The sequence below is a fragment of the Cebidichthys violaceus genome, unplaced genomic scaffold (genome assembly GCF_023349555.1).
Source record: "Cebidichthys violaceus isolate CVI_PGR_0920_01 unplaced genomic scaffold, fCebVio1.0.p SCAF_42, whole genome shotgun sequence".
Taxonomy (NCBI): domain Eukaryota; kingdom Metazoa; phylum Chordata; class Actinopteri; order Perciformes; family Stichaeidae; genus Cebidichthys; species Cebidichthys violaceus.
This window is the reverse complement of record NW_027176617.1, coordinates 1,578,276-1,597,627: the sequence shown is the minus strand read 5'-3', so window position 1 is coordinate 1,597,627 and position 19,352 is coordinate 1,578,276. Positions and strand designations below refer to the sequence as shown.

The window sequence follows — 19,352 nt, the reverse complement described above, 5'->3', positions numbered from 1 at the left end:
GTTAATGACATTTTGGACAGATAGTGCTCTATCTCTGGCTCACAGATGTGCATAAGGAGCTTTCTGTGTGTGTGTGTGTGTGTGTGTGTGTGTGTGTGTGTGTGTGTGTGTGTGTGTGTGTGTGTGTGTGTGTGTGTGTGTGTGTGTGTGTGTGTGTGTGTGTGTGTGTGTGTGTGTCTGTGTCTGTGTGTCCAAGCAAGGCTTTTCTGCTTGACGATCATTTTGCAAAAATGAAATGACCACAAATTCTTTTATTAAGTTTCTCCCCTGTAACCATGATAGGGAAGGCTCTGCACCGGGCTATATATGTTTAATTATTTCCTGTGAATGAGGGTATTTTTATGGGCTGAGTTAAAGCATCTGGTGTAATAATCCATGCAGGCTGAGCAGGCTGCACAGGTTGAAAGGTCATGATATCTGTAAATCTCCTTCTGTTCAGAGCCTGAAGGTAAGGGTTATCTTTGCAAAAGTAATTGAATTAAGAAAAGATTACAAGCTCTTCTTTGTTCTTTATAAGCTACCACTTTACAGATTCTCCCAAATTCCACCTGAATCTGTGTGTAGACCACTTTCCGACCTTGTTTTAAAGTGGTCGGAAAGACTTGGATTTAACACATACATGAGGTGGCTATTACCCACATGCTACTTGACATGTGTAGCTTGTAAAAAAAGTGTTTGAAACCAAGACTCATATATGCTAAAGTGATGAGTAGTATGGCAACTCTGACCCCAAAATGGAGCTTTCTATCTCCCTTTTATGACACCTCCTCCAGCACTTTGTGGGGAATCTTGTCCTCCTAGAATTTACTACTGCAATATCACATCTGTACGGGTATTATTGTGACCTTTGTGTTCTTATGACCTTTCACCCCAAGGAACATGGATCTTTTTAAAATGCATACTTTCCATCCATAATTTTGGTTGCCTTGCTATTGCTCTTCCCGTCTCCGATTCCTGATTTCCCAGACACCTGACTTTTTTTTTTTTATCCAACATGCTTTACGGAGCGGTTTTCCTGCTGTTTATTTCTGCTTCCATCGTCTGTTCACATGTGATAATCAGAGACTGACATAAAACCCCGGGAACATTCATTCATATACACATAAGATATCTATTTTGTAGTATTTTTGCTCATCACTGCTGTCCTGTGAAAAACTTGTTCCTCCATGATGTCAAAAATTATATTACTAACAAAAATAGCATTGTTGACAGCTTTGTGATGATGCATTTTTTTCTATTCGTCCAACTAGTGGTTTATTTTTTTTAGGGTGTAGGAATATCTTCTCAACCCATAATCCAAACCAAATTTGGAGATACAGGGTATTCATTTGACAGTAAGTTGGACAGTAATAATATCATTATGTAACAAGATTATGTTAAAGTGCAGAGGTCTTGAGCATACTCTTGTCATCAAGAGCGAGAGTTATGGTTTGTTACTATTGTGTCACATTGGCTGATGTGCCATGTGTGTATGTACTGTATATAATTGCGTCTGTATGTGCGTGCACACCTCCACATGTGCACACAAACATGAACACAAAACCAAAGTTTAAACACAAGTGTGCGACAAGCCTACATTCCTCCATCATCCTGCATCTTTCAGTGCAATTCAGCTGAGAACATCAATTTATGATTTCTCTGTCATCTGACATCACATAAATAGAATCATACTCATTGAACGCTGATTACCATGGTGATGTTGTTATGGCGACCAATCAAAGGGAGAGGTGAGCTGATGGGTGGCTGCATATTCAGACTCTTTACTCCTCAAAATGTGCAGTAGAGAGAGAGAGAGAGAGAGAGAGAGAGAGAGAGAGAGAGAGAGAGAGAGAGCTGAGATGTGAATTGTGGCCTGAAGGTGATTGCAGAGAAAATGTTAAGTGTGTTATTCACTCCTGATTGAAGCTTGAAAACGGTTTCCATAACTGCCTGTGTACATGTGTGTGCTCTCTTGTGTCTGTATCACCTCTTCCCCATATAGTCACTTTACTTCTTTAAAATGTCTCTTCTTAATTTCCGTTTTGCTTGGCTGTCCGTATTCAAGGCCGAGCTGGGGTTACGAGATTCCTTTCCGGCGTACAATTAAACAGGTTGCCAGCGACAAACAGAACCGAGAGACCTCAGCATCGGTTCACTTACCATAATATTACATACCTCAGTTGCCATGACAGCCTCGGCGTTTGGCTGAGAGTCTGTGGTGCTAAACGGCTGCAGGTGTAAACTGATGCAGTGAACTATTATTTGAGTGCTGCTTTCAGCTGAAACCCGAGACCAGAAACAGTGTGAAATTGGATTGTCATTAACATATTACCTCTGGTGTCACAGGTGAGCTTTTTGCTGAGTGTTCATTCAAGTGATGGCATCTGGAGAGTAGGAGGCAGATCACGTTTTAGTCCGTAAATGGCAAACTTTTTCAGTCACATTAGCCTAATAAAGTCGTTTATCCACAGTCACAACACTTGACTTTTGCTTGGTTTTACGAAGCTGCACTGACCACAAATTCCACTGACCCAGAAATTTCTGACAGCAGTCCAACATTTGTACCCGCAGACACCTGGCTAAACCTAGAATATGAAACCCTGAGCTTCCAAATGTGCCTCTGAGAGAAACTTTTCAGCTTCTCCTTCCAAGGGAGGGGGGAGAAAGGCTATAATACCACCCAGCCCCTAATATGTGTTCTGCTCTTTCTCAGAGGAACACAAAACATCTGGCAATACAGTAAGTGACAAAAGGGGCGTTAAATTGATTTTATGAGTAGATATTTCCATGTGTGTATTTTTCTCCTCCTTAGCTTTTGTTCCATGTGGCTCGTGGATGGAGGTACAGTCCAGATGACATGGCTCAGCCAGGAGCATGGAGATGGATGGGACCTTTCCGATATATTTATTCATATTTTATGTCACTTTATGGTTTATCTTGTATGTCGTCCTAATGAGGGTTGCACTGTCCAATCAGAAATATGTGCCCGCTTTATGCGCATCACTAATTCAAATGTTTCTTAGTTCAAGCACACCGAGACAGTGTGTGTGTGTGTGTGTGTGTGTGTGTGTGTGTGTGTGTGTGTGTGTGTGTGTGTGTGTGTGTGTGTGTGTGCATTTTCAGAACAGTTGTTGAATTGACAGCCTTCCAGAACAAACTCTCCATGGAGTTGCAGATTGTGGGAAAACACATGTTGCTGTTCGCTTTCCTGACACGGGGGAAACATGCCTGGACTTGAGGAATATGAAAGTTATACCAAGGTCTCTGCCAAGAGATACAGTACATCTAAACTCTCTACATGTGTGTGTGTCTGTGCGCAACACAAAAAGACAGATATGAACATACTATATTCCTTGCATGCAGTGTGAGTGAGTGCATGCATATGCAAAAGCCTGGATAGAAGCGTGACAGCCTGTGATGTTTTTAGCTGGACTGTGTTGGTATGTGTTGTATGAAGTTTCCTCCCAGTGAAAGCTCTGGGATGCATCTAAATATATACCACGGGCCCGAGAGGAAAGCGAGGATGGGAAGTCATTTACAGATGAAGAACACAGGTCTCCTTCCACACACATCCGCCCCGGAGAGACGCCTGCAGCCGGGAGTCACCCTGTGGCCAGGAGGAGAAGGATTTCCCCTCATTCTTTCAAGCATGAAAGTTTGTTTTTGATATTGCCTGAAAAAAACAAAACTGACTGCAGTTTCTTTGTTAAAGATGAGAAACCCTCTCTCTGATTTGTGGTGTTATATTGAGTTATACACTGTATCAAACACAAATGTGCCTCTTGCTCTGTTAGCATTTGAGGGTTTGCAATACTCCAGGGTGGTACTGTACACTCATTAAGGTCATTTCCGTCTGTTTACAGAGTTAAAAACAGATTTCTGGAGATGCGGAGCAGACTTGAACCCAAATCGTGAAGAGATGAGGCAGAGGAAGAGGAGGAAGAGGAGGCGGGGCGGGTAGTCAGGAGGAGGAGGGAATCCAGATGGGAAGGAGCAGCATCGGCGCTGCAGGAGAGATATATAGAGGGAAGACAGACTGTGGAGGAGAAGACGCAAAGCTTTATCTCTGCATGGAGATGAAAAACCCCTTTATCTTACACTAAGCAAACGGATTTCACTTGGAGCTGCCATGTATTTTGGTACGTAAACGATGCGTTTTAATCTCAAAAGAGTCTTTTTTGTTGTTGTTATAAACGCAGCGGAGTCACTTGTTGCTATGTTGAGATGGATGTGAGCTTTGTGAAGTCAGTCACAGTGAAATAGAGGCTGTGATAGGGAAACCCATTCAACGCATCTCTTAGAATCTTGGCTTGTTTTGGTTTAGAGCCTTTTTATGGCGCTTGGCTCTTCAACAAATATGCGTACCCATACTGTTGATTGCCTTACAATATACAAATCTTACAGGATTATAAACTATGAAAAATCACTGGATACAGTAAGACAAATTATTATTGCTTTAGATTATTACATGCAAGTTATGGAATTATATTTAATGATGATGAATCGCTTTTGTAGGCTTTAAGAAGTATCGAAACATTCTAAGTGTGTGTGTGTGTGTGTGTGTGTGTGTGTGTGTGTGTGTGTGAGTGAGTGTGTGAGTGACTGACTGAGTGAGTGAGAGAGAGAGTGTGTGTGTGTATGTGCCACCTCGTCCACGTGTCTCGTATGTCATAAATTCTTTAAAGTAATTCCTCACAAAAGCATATGAACGTGCGAAGGGGGAGGCAGCTGCAGTCTTTCATCTGGCCAAAGTGAAAGAGTGGAAATTCTATTTTACACTTTAAAGGAAATCTTTGATGAAAATAATTAAATTGTTTAATTTGGGAGGAAAGGGGCGGTTGAGCAGGTATCATGCCAAGCGTCACCATGTTTCTCGCGGTCCGCGCCGCACGTTGTGCGAGTCTCGTTCATGAACTAAAAAGGTGAAAAAATATTCGTTTCAGGATCGTGAGCAATAGTCAAATCTAACTGAATTAATCTTTTTTTTTTAAATCCAGAAAAACATTAAACAAAATTTGATTGAGTTTTCAATCTACTTTCAATTGATATATTGATACTATGGTAACAGCTGACTGCGCTGTGTGGATCATTGTGATGACTAATACATCGCGCGCTGTTACGCACAGAAAACACGATGACCACAGGATCCTCAACATGTCCAGAAGAGTGAATTAATCTTAAAAGACTCAAAACCTCTTGGCAGTATTTATGTAATACTGTGAAGGTCCCTGACAACCATACGTCTTCTTTGATTAATAACACGTATGGATCATATGTTTATCCTACTGTTGGCTCTATTATTTAATTGCAAAGTTCTCTAATATGCGCGTGCACAAGCCCCTCCCTCCTTACCAAATTCACCTTCCCACGCTCATGCTGAAGCAAATAGCCTATTCATGTCAAAACGAGTACAACGTGACGTGCGTGCACACATACTTAAATTACTTTACAAGCGTTTCAGGCAATCAGACTAATGGCAGAGCGGATGGGTGTGCTGTGATCTTGATTATGATGAGTACACACGCGGGCTTGTCTTAAATTGAACTGTAATCAAGCTCAGAGAGGAATTGCTCAAATACAAAACAAGCTTCCATAACCAGGACACAGCGGCACACACTTTTAGTGATGGTCTCATTGAACCAGAAGTGTGTAAAAACACATTTGGCCCCACGAGTCGACCTGACATTTTTGCATTTTACTACTGTATTTTATTTTTTACACTGCTTTTTAGTGTTTTAATGACTGGTTTTAATGTTTCAATCAATGTTCTTAATTGTTTTTAAATCTCCTTTTCTTTTGCCTTATCTTTTGATGTCTTTAATGGTTTTATGTGAAGCACTTTGAATTGCCTTGTTGAAATGCGCTAATCAAATAAACTTGCCTTGCCTGAAGGAAGCTCACAGAACATAGAATGTTCTATGTATTGTGTTATGTATTGTTTAATTACTGGACACATGGATTAATGTGTTAGCAGACACTTACATAATCTATAACAATCAGATTTCATGTTTTGTGTGTAAAATATTTTTTTTAGTAATTACTTTATTTTAGAAATGACTGTAATTTTAGGAGTGTTTTTTATCATATTAACATGTAAACACATATACAGACAAACCAAACTTGCACAGACATTGCCTCGCATTTTATAAAATGAATCTTAATCTGCAAAGAATATTGCACTCTCAAATGTAGTGAAGTAGAGATAGGACACGGATAAGACACAATGGTGTCACAATGAACTGTACTTTTTTTATAGTGTTTAGCCAATGTATGTAGGCCTTACCTGCCACCTCAGTTCCACATTTTACTTCACTGTAGGTGAGTAGGTGTTTCAAATCAACATAAAACAAAGTGATCTGAGTGTATCTTATTTCAATAACTGCCAATAAGGATGAGTAAAACCTAAATAAGACACTGCAGAGCAGACATATTTTTTTTCGTTAGTTGTCTAATAGTCAAAAGAACGTTTTATTATATTTATGACCCCAAATTTTGTTAATTTAATTTTATGTTTATGGGTAAGAAAGCACATTAATCAACATTGGCATTTAACAATATTAATACAAATGAGCCTTGGTTAGTGCTCCTGCCACAACTAAAAAAACTGACAAGCATCATACATAGTAAAGTTGCAATGAAAATAAAAGAGGAAAAAACTGAAGGAAACTTATAACAACACTGTGTTCTGACAATCCTAAACAGTCAGACAAGTTTATAAGCACAACAACTTTGAGCACAGAATGTCTTCATATAGCTTCTATATGTATTTGCTATCATCATCACCATATTATTATTTCTAAAGAGAATCACCTCATCTCTATTGAGTCATTTCTTCATATGTTTATCTACCTGTCTCCTCCCCAGGTAGTGTGTGTCACAGCGCTCTGCTGGGGAGAACCCACCCCTCCCCAGGCCCGAAGCCCCTCGTCCCCTTCCATCTGCTTCCTGGATTCACCGACGTGAGTACTTCCAGTCATCGTAGTTGTCACAGCAACCACGATCTCACCAACTGTGCCTTTTAAAGAAAATCAGAAATCCCAAATCGCTCACTTCATCACGCCGATTTCTGCTGCAAGTGTTTATAACAGTCTGCCTGTGTGGAGTTTATTTTTCAATACACAGATGCATGAGCGAGCTGCCTACACCCTTTCCAAATATATCACCTCTGATGCAGAGAGCTGTGACATTTCCACACCAGCTGGAGGGTGGAGCTGATTCCTTGATATTCCTCACACAGCTTTTCTTAGAGCTGTCTGTCCCGGTGCTTGTGAAGGTGGAGAGAAACAAAGCTGGCCAAGTCCAAGCCCAGAAGAGAGTTGATGTGTCAGACAGGGTTGACGTCTGGATTACAGGGGGATTGTACTGTATGCCTCCATATACTCCTGGCTTCACGATGTATGAAGTCATTTTTTCTGGCATGGATCAATGCAGTATAAGTAATGTAGCTTGACTCCATAGCTGCTACGTATTTATTTGTATTTTAGCACAAAGCACTTTTCTAACACCTCTATTTGTTTCGAGCACATGAAGCCAAGAAATCATGATGTGTTTTTTGTCCTCACACTTTCGTTAATACCCGTTTAGAAAACCTAAACTTGAGATGAAGTTGAGATGACTCATGATCCCATCACTGAGTCTGGCCAAATACTCACTCTGAAGCAAAAGTCCTCCCTTCTCTTAACTTTGGTCTTGTCTTTAAACCGGGATTTTCTCTTCGATGTTAAGAAGGAGAGATGTAGAGTGATAATTTGAGCGATTACAAGAAAGAGAGGATTGTGTGTGTATGTGTGTGTGTCTGCTGGACTGTTAGTGTTCAGTGTTCTAAATCTGCAATGTGTGGGAGTGTAGCATCTCCTTCTTTGTCGAAAAGCCATTCTGCCACCTGAGGAGGTCTTGGCCCCCCTCCCCTCCATTTCACCTCTCTCTCCTCTCAAGCCTTCTCATCCATCCTGTGCACTTTACTGTGTTGCTCTTGCTCCATCACCCTCTTCAATTCAGCTCTCTTTTCTTGTATTTTCCACTTTGTTTCCTGCTGTCATCTTCCCCATCTCCCACCCAGTCATGCACTCTTTCTTACTTTCAGAGTTTTCAACTCTGCATCACTCCATCACTTTCTCCACTGACCCTCCTCTCTCTTTCTTTGTTCTCTTCCTCCTTTACCCTGCACACACAAATCAAAATATTAACATTTTTGATCAAATTTCAAAACAAGTTTTGTTTATCCGTTGACTTCCTCGTAATGGATGATTCCTACTGGGTTCAGAAAAAGCTGTCTCGCTTATAATTTAACACAGGTTAAAAGATGTCTTCTAAAGTCTCACAAGACCCTCTCCCTGCTGAGTCACATCCCTTCTCATCTATCTATAACTCATTTCTCTCATTTTATTGCATTTCCAACACTTCACCAACTCTGCAGTTTGAGGAATATTGTCTGACCTTTACAATGCTTGGTATTGGTTGGGTGTAATTTGCCAGGGATCCAAACTGGGACTTCACAGGCTAGTTTTGCTTGTAGTTTGACAGAATTGGAAACAAAAACAAGTGCCTTTGTTTCCAAGCAAATACTCATTTAAATGACAAAGAACCAAAAGCAGCAGCTCATTCATCGTAACCCACTCTAGTTGCTTGATGTCATGTGCTCACAAATAGCAGTCACGCTGGTACACAATATAAATCCAGGATCATTCATCATTATAAATGTTGAGGCGCTTGACTGTGCTCCAGGTAAAAGTCTGCTTTGCTTTACTGGGCCATATGTTTCAGCCTTAACTCACTCCATTGAGCTGAGCACGTCTGACACGTAACCACCGCAGTGTATGAGGAACTTCGAGACAAAGTACTGATTAATGCTGAAGCTATGTGGTGGAGGTCTTTATTTACTATATATCCCACTGACTTTACTGCTTTTATTGGTTTTAATGTCACAATAAGCCGGGAGGGTAGATATAGTGTGTGTGTGTGTGTGTGTGTGTGTGTGTGTATTACTTATGTTGTGGGGACATAAATCTGTTTACACAGTCACATTAAGGAGACTCGCTTTCCTTTTGGGGAAAAAATGCATTTCTCCATAACGTAAATCATTATATTTTAGGGTGAAGAAGTGGTTTACGGCTACAGTTACGGTTAGGATTAGGCTAGAATTGGTTAGGGTTAGGGTAAGTTTCCAGGAAATGAATGCAAGTTAATGTAATGTAAAGTGATGGAAATATGACTGTGCGTGTGTGCGTACAGACAACAGAAGAAAGGCAATGAGTAAGAAGGGAAAAATGACTTTGCCACAGGTGTTTATCCACCCGAGAGTGTGGATTGGGAGTGGAGGGTAAGAGTGAGTCCACTGGGAGGCAATAAGGTGACTTTGATCAGACGGCCACGAAAGAGAGAGGCAGAGAGTTCAGAGGGGAGCAGATGGAGGGGTGAAGTGAGGAATGTGTGATGGAAGGTCAAATAGTGATACTGGAGCCTTGGGGGCTGCGGAGGGAGGGAGGCCTTTTACTGATGTTAAAATGTTCCGTCTCAATCGGAGAAATAGAAAACTACGTCCTCATAAATGAGTAACACGAATGTGGCCATGTTGTTATTGATGTGCTACATTAAACACTCACCGTATATGTCCATGCTTATTACAGAAGCTTAGTTACTGAATTATTTGTTTTACTTTTATGATATCATGATTTGTATTTCAGATATGGTACACGACAGAACTATATTTGTTTTTATGTGTTTGCTTGAGTTTTACATAGACAGACAGCTGCAGGGAAACAGAGAGATAAGAGACCAGTGACTGCAGAGAAGCATTTCACTGCAGCTGCCTAGAGTGATGATCAAAGAAAATGAACACACACACACACACACACACACACACACACACACACACACACACACACACACACACACACACACACACACACACACACACTCACACACACACTTCCAGATTCTGTTGCGTTTTTAACATTTGAAGAGCAAAGAATTCATTTCTGGCACTAGAAAGAAACAAGCACAATCTCTAGTGGCTACAGTTAATGTCCTCAGGGCTTACAGCACTAGTTGGTTGGCCCACAACAATATATTCATTTTTATGTCACCTCCAGCCAGATTTCCATAATGCCTCCCTGATTGTGACTGATTATATGGCTCCCTACATTTCATCACAAGTTTGTTATGTTCAACAAAGGCCTGTTGGGTTTTATTGCACTGAGTATATGGGCTCATTAAACCAGTAATGTTCAGAGGTGATGTGTGGTCAGTTACTGGTATAGTTGTGTACATAGACAGACAAACACACGCACACACACAAAGACATGCAGAGGCTTACTGCCTGTTTCTTACACTCTCAAAGAAACCTAGTCTTGGGGTGAAAGGTGCATGCAGCACATAATTTTAAAACTGTGATTCAGTCTTCTCTGAATAGTGAAAAGCATTCTTTTAAAAGTGAATGACACCTTTTAAGGAATGTTTCTAAACCCCACCCTCATGTCTAACTGTCTGGTTAAAAGACCATCAGCAGGATCTGAATCTTCTTGGAAAAAGACTGGGTGAGGCTTGGCTTTCAGCATGAAGCACTCACCCCCTGTAGGTTTGAAAGGTGGCTGTAAAATGTAGTTTATAGTTTGCTCCATCATGGAGAGCGGAGGCCAGGTGGTCAGGTGGGATTCAGGGTGGTCACTCTTAACACTCATATTTACATGTTTTTGTTTGGAAAATCAAATCATCAGAACTTTCATAGGAGCTTTTCCAATCTTCCTTTCTGCATATGCCACTTCTCTGCTGTCAATTGGTGCCCATAAGCTGCTACTCTAGTGCACGCTATTATGACAAGCCCTAGTACATGCTGGTTGCTATTATGAATCACACACACCATGGGTTAGTGACTGTTTGTAAAGAAAAAGCAAAAGGAATCAAATTTAGGGCGATTGGCTATCTTCTTCCCTTTTTCTTTTCTCACAGCTTGAAAGGCGTGACTGCTCGCTCGGCTTGCAGATGGGCTGAGCTTGTCGGTCTTCACAGAATTTGCGTCTAAACTAGCCACAGTATATTGTATAGTCTGTTCACATGATCAAACAGTGACATATGACTTGACACTGAACAACATCAATGTGACTATTACCAAGCAATCATCATTGCATATCTGTATATGACAAAAACACCAAAGAAAATAAGTATTATCATAGTTTTTATAGTTTATGTAGAATAAGCATATCATTTTGTTGTGGATTGTTACTCACTATTTTATTCCCCCCCCCCCCCCAAGTGCTAGTTAGAACCGCTTGCTCAAACCCGAGAGGGCCCCTGGTCAGCAACCTTCAAGCTTTTAAATGGCAACTTTCAAATTTACAGGTGCTAAGTGTTTCATACTCACTTTAAACCTGTTGGGGTTAGTCAAGGTTTAGCCTCAGTGCAGGGTATGTCATTCACACACTGTTGTGTCCATGCATGCCAGAAAACTACTCCCCCATTCAGCTCCTTCTTACAACACCCACCTATTACCTGAGATGTTATGAATCTGTGTTTCTTGAAAGGAGCACATAAGTAGCTTCCAGACAGCATGCCATTAACACTACAGGTGATCACTTTCACTACATACTCAGTCTGGCCTTTTACAACCCTGAACCGGTCATGACCTTCATTTTACGCTTCTCCTTTTTTGCAGATGGATCACATCCATAAAGCTCTGATTGGCCCAGGCTTCGGGCTAACAACGCCACTGAGGAGGAAGCTCAGTTCCTGCGGAGTCTTTCCACTGAGGTTCAACTCTGAGGTGGGTGCTGTTGTGTTGGAACCACACACACTTTGAATTGTTTTTCTTTCAGGGTGCTTTTATTATTTCTCACACACACCCTTACATGACAGTTGGAACGGCTTAGGAGGACTGCCTGAGGTTAGACCTGCCCCATTTCATAATTGGGTGAAATGTGCACACCTCTTAATATTTGTCTTTGTAGAGTAGGCATTATTTACTGTGCTAATTACAGAAGTCACCACACCCATGTCTATATTACATAACAAACTTTGATCAACTTGTTGGCTGGTGTTAGTCTATATTTTAACACATCTGTTATCAATGTGAAGGGATATCAGCCTTTAATACTCACATTCACGTCATGTATTGTTGCTTTGCATAAAAACATTTCAGGTTCACATAACTAAATAATTGTGTGCAATTACTTCATACCTTCTTGTTTGTTGTTGTGTGAACAGGCACAGGCTTTTCCCCACTATACTGGTATCAAACACACAAAAAGGCTGAAAGCGATGGACACCCCCGATTTAAAGATCAGGACCTCTGAACCGGTTGCCAGGGAAACCACATCGCAAATCCTCCCGTCACCCTGCTCACAGCCCTCCAGCGCTGACACGACATCAGGAGGTGTGTGTCTCTGCAGGCACACATGCTTCCCCTGTGTATGTGGGTGTGTGTGCAGACATGAAATGTATGACAGTGTTAGATATATGAATATGCGGCTTTTCCCAGTCACGACTTTAATTCTTTGATGTGATAAACCTCCTGCTGCTTTGGGTTTCACAGTGAAGAGCTTAAAGGTTGAGAATTACCCTCCGCTCCTTCTTCATATCCACATTTACCGACCTCTTGAGTGGCCTCCTGAGATCAAAAGCACATTACAATGCTTTGAAAATCAGTGGGTAACTGTATTGTGTGTGTGTGTGTGTGTGTGTGTGTGTGTGAGAGTACATGTGTGCCTGGAGATGTGTCAATATAAGTGTGGAGGTATGTTAAAGCGTTGACTGCTTCCCAGCATGTCTGTGTTTGTGTGCCAGTCCTGATGTGCTACTTTTGCGTGTGGGTGTTTTGAAATGAAAATAATACATTTTGCTGCAAGCTAAAAAAGCAAAAAGATTGAAGAATCGTACTTTATCGCTACCGTGAGAGTGTGTTTGAAGAGTGAGGGAAAGAGTGATCATTTCCAGTTTTAAGGGAAGTGGATGAGATGGCAGGAGAGCTCTCTGAAGATTACTTCAACAAACAGCCTCGTCGGCCTCAATGAGTGGGGGAGTCAATGGCAACAAATAGACATCCACCCAGCTAGGCAGAGCTAATCATTGTTATTTGCAAAGAGTAATTCCTTAAATCAGCACACGCTCCTCCAGGGAACCTCTACAAGTCAGTCTCACAAAAGATAATACAGCCAAAATCATCTCTAACTCTAAACTCTAAATTTAAGTGCTGGGAGGCAGATCCTTGGGGAAATCATTGATTATTAGTGCGATTAGAGATGTTGATAGAGCTCATAGACACCTGTAGCTTGGTGAGTTTGTATCTCTGTCTCTGTACACATCATGAAATCAGTTCTTTTTGTAAGCAGTAGAAGTTCAGAAATCTGTGGAAAAATGTTTAAATGTGTCTCATCTTCATGGTCTCCATCTCTCTTGCTGACTTTCTTTTCTCTTTCTGTTCCTTTCTTATCATATTTTTGTTTCTTGCACTGTTTACACTGGCCTATTAAGAGCTTTCTGTTTCTTTCTGCATTCATTTCAGAACCCTCACCCCCAAACCCTACATCAGAGGCGTCGCCATCGAGCTGCGGCTCCACTGAAACTGTGAACGCACCCTCTGAACCCTCCCTGTCACCCAGCCTGAGGACACCAGAGACAGAGACACAAAGAGACGGAGAGATGGAGGTGGCTCCAGAGGAGGAAACAGAAGAAGAGAAAGCTTTACGTCTGCTCTACTGCTCCCTCTGCAAGGTTGCTGTGAACTCTGCCTCCCAGCTGCAGGCCCACAATAGTGGTGAGGACCTGTATGCGCTGCTGTAGTCAAGCTTAGCCTGCTTGTGCTGTGTTTGATGCTGTGTTCACATGGCTTTATATCTGCTCAGGCACTAAGCACAAGACAATGCTGCAGGCTAGGAGTGGTGATGGAGCCATCAAGTCCTTCCCGAGGACGGGGGTCAAGGTCAAGTTGGTAGTGCCGTCTGAGTCGCCAACTGGACTCCAGAACAAAACATTTCACTGTGAGATCTGCGATGTGCACGTCAACTCCGAGACTCAGCTCAAACAGGTCAGTTGCTGAAAATGTCAGGAACAAATGTCAGAGTGGTTAGTTGTTGTACTGATTAACACAGAAACACAGTCCATTACGGAGCTAAGTTTAGACCAGTTGCATCAGCGAAGATTTGGGATTTGAACCTCCAAGCGTCAGACTAAATTTAGATGATCCTGCTTTGGAACAAACTTGTGACTATAGAACCAGAAAAATAGATTACCAGAAAAATCTTTTACTGGGATATTTTGCATGGACATCCCTGGATTAGTGAGGCCAAATCTTTATTTTTCTATAATTCATTCATTTTACATTTTTCAAAACTCAGAAGAAATTGTTCAACATGGTTTGTTGTGATCTGTGTGTGATGTGCACTGTTACATTGAGGTACACTATCGTTAGCGATAGAAATGGTTAAAAGGGATTTATTTGCTGAAATTGAATTCAAAGTCCACTTTGTGTTTTAATGCTCATGTGATTTAAGGGACACATTTTTTTAAATATAATGTCCTTCATTTTTTTAAATTATTTTTTAACTTTAAGTTTTAAGCAAGACATATTCTGTTTGGCAGATTTTAGTAGCCGAATCGCTCAAAGGCATCAACAGATTCAACGTCACTTTATCCAGTATGTATTACAGAGAGGCAATTCAGGACCGTGCAAATTTTCTGTCAAACCACAGTGCAAACATCCCACACCTGTCGCTGCAGGTGAGTTAAAATCACAGATCCCTAAAAATGATGAGCACAAAGCTACTGAGCCTTGTCTTTTTCAGCGAGCATCTGAATATGATGTTAGCATCTCTGTTCGTGATATGAATGCTCAGTGTTGGACTGACTGTTTAAAAGTTAACTTTGGCCAGGTGCTCATGAATATTTAGCAGTACACTGCTGATTGTGTGGCCGTAGCCATCTGTTTGTGCTTGTCAATCAAACCAAAAAGATTTCCAAACCCGCCCCCTCATGAATATTTTGAATCTCAGTCAGAGCCAACAAAATATCGACATGCTGTCTGAATCATCAAATTAAGAACTTTGATTAGGTTTCCTTTAATTATCTCTTCCAAACAAAGGCAACTGATGCGTTCTTTCTTTGTACGCTCTGCATTTTATGCTGCGTCTGTCTGTTGTTCTTGTCCAGCACATCAGCAGTAGGAGACACAAGGACAGAGCAGCAGGTAAACCAGCCAAGCCTAAGTTCAGCCCTTACACTCCCACCGAGCGTCACCAGAGTTTCCAAGCAGTGAGTACTCTGCTGTTGCTTGATTTACTGTCATCCCTCATGATTGTGTTTATGTACATGAGTTGACTCTCTAGACCCTTTTCCAGGAAGCTTCACTCCCTTGTCTGCGATATGGGTTGAAAAACCGCATGTTGTAATCCCTTGACCTCGTGAGAGGGAAAAAAGGCAGGAGAGCAGACTCCAGATAAGATTGTTTGGCAGTAACTGGGACAGTTTGTACTTCTATTGCCCAAGTAGCTGCTAAGACTTTATCTCGTGGGTGACCGTGGCTAAGTGGAGAGCAGGGTCGTCCTTCAATCAGAGGATCGGCGGTTCGATCCTGCTCCGCTAGTCTCATGGCAATGTGTCCTTGAGCAAGACACTTAACCCCAAATTGCTCCCGTAGCTGTGCCTACAGTGTATAGATAGATACTGAATTGTAAGTCGCTTTGGATGAAAGCGTCTGCTAAATGACTGTAATGTAATGTAATCTCCTTGTCCGTCCCTAGTTTCCTACTTAACTGGTCAATTTCCTCATGCAAACCTTGATTGCAGTTTGTTTGTCTGTGGTTTTCCTCATCAGATACGTCTTGCTCTACGGAAGGAGCAAGACCTGACCAAACCTCTGGCCTCCTGTCTCCTACAGCGTCAACTCTCTGTTGCCGCTGCTGCTGCCATGGCAATGCTGCCCCCCTTCCCTCTCCGCCCTGCCTCGAACTCGAGCCCCGCCCTGTTTCAGAGTCAGCCCCTCCCCCAGGCGCTGCTGCATTCGGCCCCTGGACCCATCTGTTCAGCACACGCATCGGTTCTGTTTTCCCCCTACTGACCCCGTCGACGTCTCAATCAGCTCTGAGCTGCAGCTAAAAGCAGACCTGAGACATGAACAACATGTGATATAAGACAGTGCTCTACTAACAACAGATGCTGTGGGTGTCATGGACCAGGCCTGAAGATTATTTCCTGGGCCCAAAACCACAAAGTAGATTGCGATGGAGGAAGTACAAAGCAGTGTAAACAACAGCATTTTCTGATGTGAGCATTTGTGTGAATGTGTTTGAGTGCATACGCAGATATAGTCATCATAGAAGTCAAACTTTACAACATGTTTGCTGCACTACTGCTTCATTCCTCCAGTAATAAACACTTTTTTATAGATGCTGATCATCTATGTGACAATCAAGAAAAAACATATTAAAATGGAAATATATAGATGAAAGATGCATCATGGTGAACTTCCATGATGTCTATAGCTGTGTGTGTTTATGTGTGCAGATATGCATATAAGTATATATATATGCCAGTCAGAGCATGCTTGAGTGAAGAGGTTTATTATTTTCCAATAAACAATAGCTGTGGATACTCATGTTTGACCCCAGAAGATTCTTTATTACCAATTCAATGCTCCATAACGTGCATTTTATTCAAAAATAAGAGCAACATCCTTTCAACTTAACTTGGTGTTCATATGGCGACACAGCTTTGTTCCAACAGATGTATTAAATAAGACATATGCTGTAACAAACATCTACGTTAGTCTTTTCAGCTCCTTGCGTTGGTGTTCACCCAGACACTGCTAGAAATGTAGCACACCACCTCCGCCCATAACTCTTTGCATTCAGGCGCAGACCAAAGCCAATTTCATCTTCCTTTGCTGCTTAGCAGTACGCAAAAACTTCTCTTGGTTTGTATTCAAGTATTTTCCTGAAAAACAAAATTGAAAAAAGCGCATTCATAACCTTTATGTGGCTACGGAGGACTTTGAAGACTTTTTTCCAACTATTTATTACTGAAGAGTAGCCTCTGAATCCCCTCCCCCTCATTCTCTGTGATAAATCAAGGCAAGAATGTTCTGCCTGACTTTAATGTCTGTCTGTCTGATGATGTTCACAACACTGCAGCCTCAATCAATGTGTGTCTCTTGGTAAGCTAATGTTGTTTGTGAAAAAACTGACAGCTAGTTTTACTGACCACATTTGTGTGATCGCTGATGAGACTCTATGCTGATGTTCAGTGAATGATGATTATTTTTCTCAGAGGTCGAAGTCTTAACTCACTCCATCAGGTTGTGTGATTGCTGTCTTTTTTCAACTTTCTATGACCCCTCAGACTATCTTCTTGTTTTGGTCTTTCATCAGTCAACTGACACCAAACTGGATTAGTTAGTTAGATATCTTTTGCTTCTTTCTCGCTCAGCAGCTCCAAAGTAAATAATTCTACAGGCCAATTCAGAGAATAATCTTCCAATCAATCACAGCCTCATGATTCTCCAGTTGTCACAGCAGTCATTATCATTATTATTATTAATCATCTGGGGTGATTGTGAACATCTGTGTGTGGTATTCTCAATTCTCCACAGGCTGTCAGAATCCAGACCTCTTCTGGTCTGGCCTAACCCTAACCCTGGCTCATTCTCTCGCCAGCCTTCACTGCCTTCTCTTTTCACTTTTTGTCATCTTTCTTTCGTTATCTCACAATACGTTCAGGGCTACTCTCTTCACAGCCTTTCTGTCTCTCACTCCTCTGGCAAATCTGTGGCAAGCACGCGTACATGCACACATAAACATGTCAGCAACACAAAAGCCTGACTTGGCATTCAGGGAATGTTTCATTCTCTGCTACCTGGAGGGAGTACAAAGGTACAAAGCAATCCTTTGCATGACATATGTGGGCAGTTCACATAAAAAAAGAACTATAATAAGCTCTCAGTGCGAGGGTGCAGCATTTTGACTTCTGCATATAATAAAACAAAGGTGTTCATGGATACGTGCAACGAGACTACGACCAACAGAAATGTGGTTTGGAATTTTCTTTTCTTTTTTTTCATGAAACTCAACTGGAATAAAACACTCAAAATAAAAATGCAATCTATATTCTCAAACCAATACTTTCTTTACAAAGTACTACTGAAATTAGTGCAAATAAGAAATCAGTTGAAATATAGTTAAAATACCATTTTAAGATAGGAGAAAAAGTTGAAGCAATAATTAAAAGAATAGTTCAATATTTTGGGAAATACACACATTCGCTTTCTTGCCTAGGTTAGATGAGAAGATTGATACCACTCAAGCTGGAGCCAACAGACTGTAAATGAAGGAAACAGCTTAGGTTGACACTCCTATGCCAAAAGACCTGTAAAAGCTTCCCTTGGGAGCTGTGATTCTCTGGCCCTATAGTGGCTCAGAAAAAAGATGAATGGGCAGAAGCTGTGGCACGAGCACCTTCTGTCTGTCTGTCTGTCTGTCTGTCTATCTGTCTGTCTGTCTGTCTGTCTGTCTGTCGCTTCAACAGTTGTCCAGAATACGTTTAGACACAGCCGTCAGTTCAAGTTTTCTCCTCGGCAGCGATTGTTGCTCTTGCAGCACCAGACAGGATTTGTTTAGTCCCTGTAAGGCTTTCTGGTACTGCAGAGGCAGTGCAGCTGTATGGCATGGAGCAATAGATCAGTAAACGGAGGGGATGTAGGCTGTGAAGCAAATGGCTCAGCAGGGTATTCAAGAGCAGGCTGTAAAGCATAATGACCAAGCTGCACCACACAGAGAGTTGATTGTGTGTCTGGTGCTCAGTGCCACTGTTGTCTGCTTTCAAAGGGCTGTGGTGGTAAACAGAGTACTGCTTCAGTTTAGTTGGAAATGCAGTCTGACATTGCCCACACCCATAGAGAGAAACATTTTCATATCAGAGTTCCTCTGCAATACTGAAATGCATTGTGGGATGTTCCAGTTATGTTCCCTTTAACTATTGCGTTTCTTAATCAGATGATTAATTTTGTTGTAGTGTGGGTTTTAAAGGGCACTTTGGAAGACAGACTCTATGATCTCACACTGATCTGATTGATGTAGGTGGCTACCGGATTATCTTTACTTTAGTTTTCCATCAATCTAAGATCCATAAAACAAGTCATAATCTTATTTCCTGAGCTTCTTCTGTCTTAAAGGTTGATTTTGGGGTTGATCACACAATCTGTGTTATGATTTCATCATCACAAATTGTGAGTATGGCACCATAGTCATATTTTCCATATTAAAAGCGTTGTGTGTTCTTGGCCCCAGCTGAGGCGAGTGCACAGATTAGAGATAATACTTTTCATGAAGCAGATGATCTTTTCATTGGCCAGTCAGCGTCTGGACAGTGATGGGTGAGCTAAAGATGTGACC

At 41.5% G+C, this 19,352-nt stretch overlaps 1 protein-coding gene across 1 annotated transcript; it reads left to right on the top strand.

Moving 5' to 3' along the window:
• The first annotated feature begins 3,993 nt into the window (after positions 1 to 3,993).
• On the top strand, positions 3,994 to 16,550 carry LOC137886190 (zinc finger protein 385D-like). The gene is made up of 8 exons (XM_068728515.1): positions 3,994 to 4,118; positions 6,844 to 6,938; positions 11,630 to 11,737; positions 12,178 to 12,346; positions 13,475 to 13,726; positions 13,815 to 13,996; positions 15,118 to 15,219; positions 15,782 to 16,550. The coding sequence occupies exons 1-8, from the start codon at positions 4,109 to 4,111 to the stop codon at positions 16,022 to 16,024; spliced, it is 1,161 nt and encodes a 386-aa protein (XP_068584616.1). The 5' UTR covers positions 3,994 to 4,108; the 3' UTR covers positions 16,025 to 16,550.
• Positions 16,551 to 19,352: the final 2,802 nt, after the last annotated feature.

Coding starts and splice junctions, on each gene's coding strand:
- LOC137886190 (XM_068728515.1), top strand. Junction 6,939..11,629: donor TGCTTCCTGGATTCACCGAC/GTGAGTACTTCC, acceptor CCTTTTTTGCAG/ATGGATCACATCCATAAAGC. Junction 12,347..13,474: donor CGCTGACACGACATCAGGAG/GTGTGTGTCTCT, acceptor CATTCATTTCAG/AACCCTCACCCCCAAACCCT.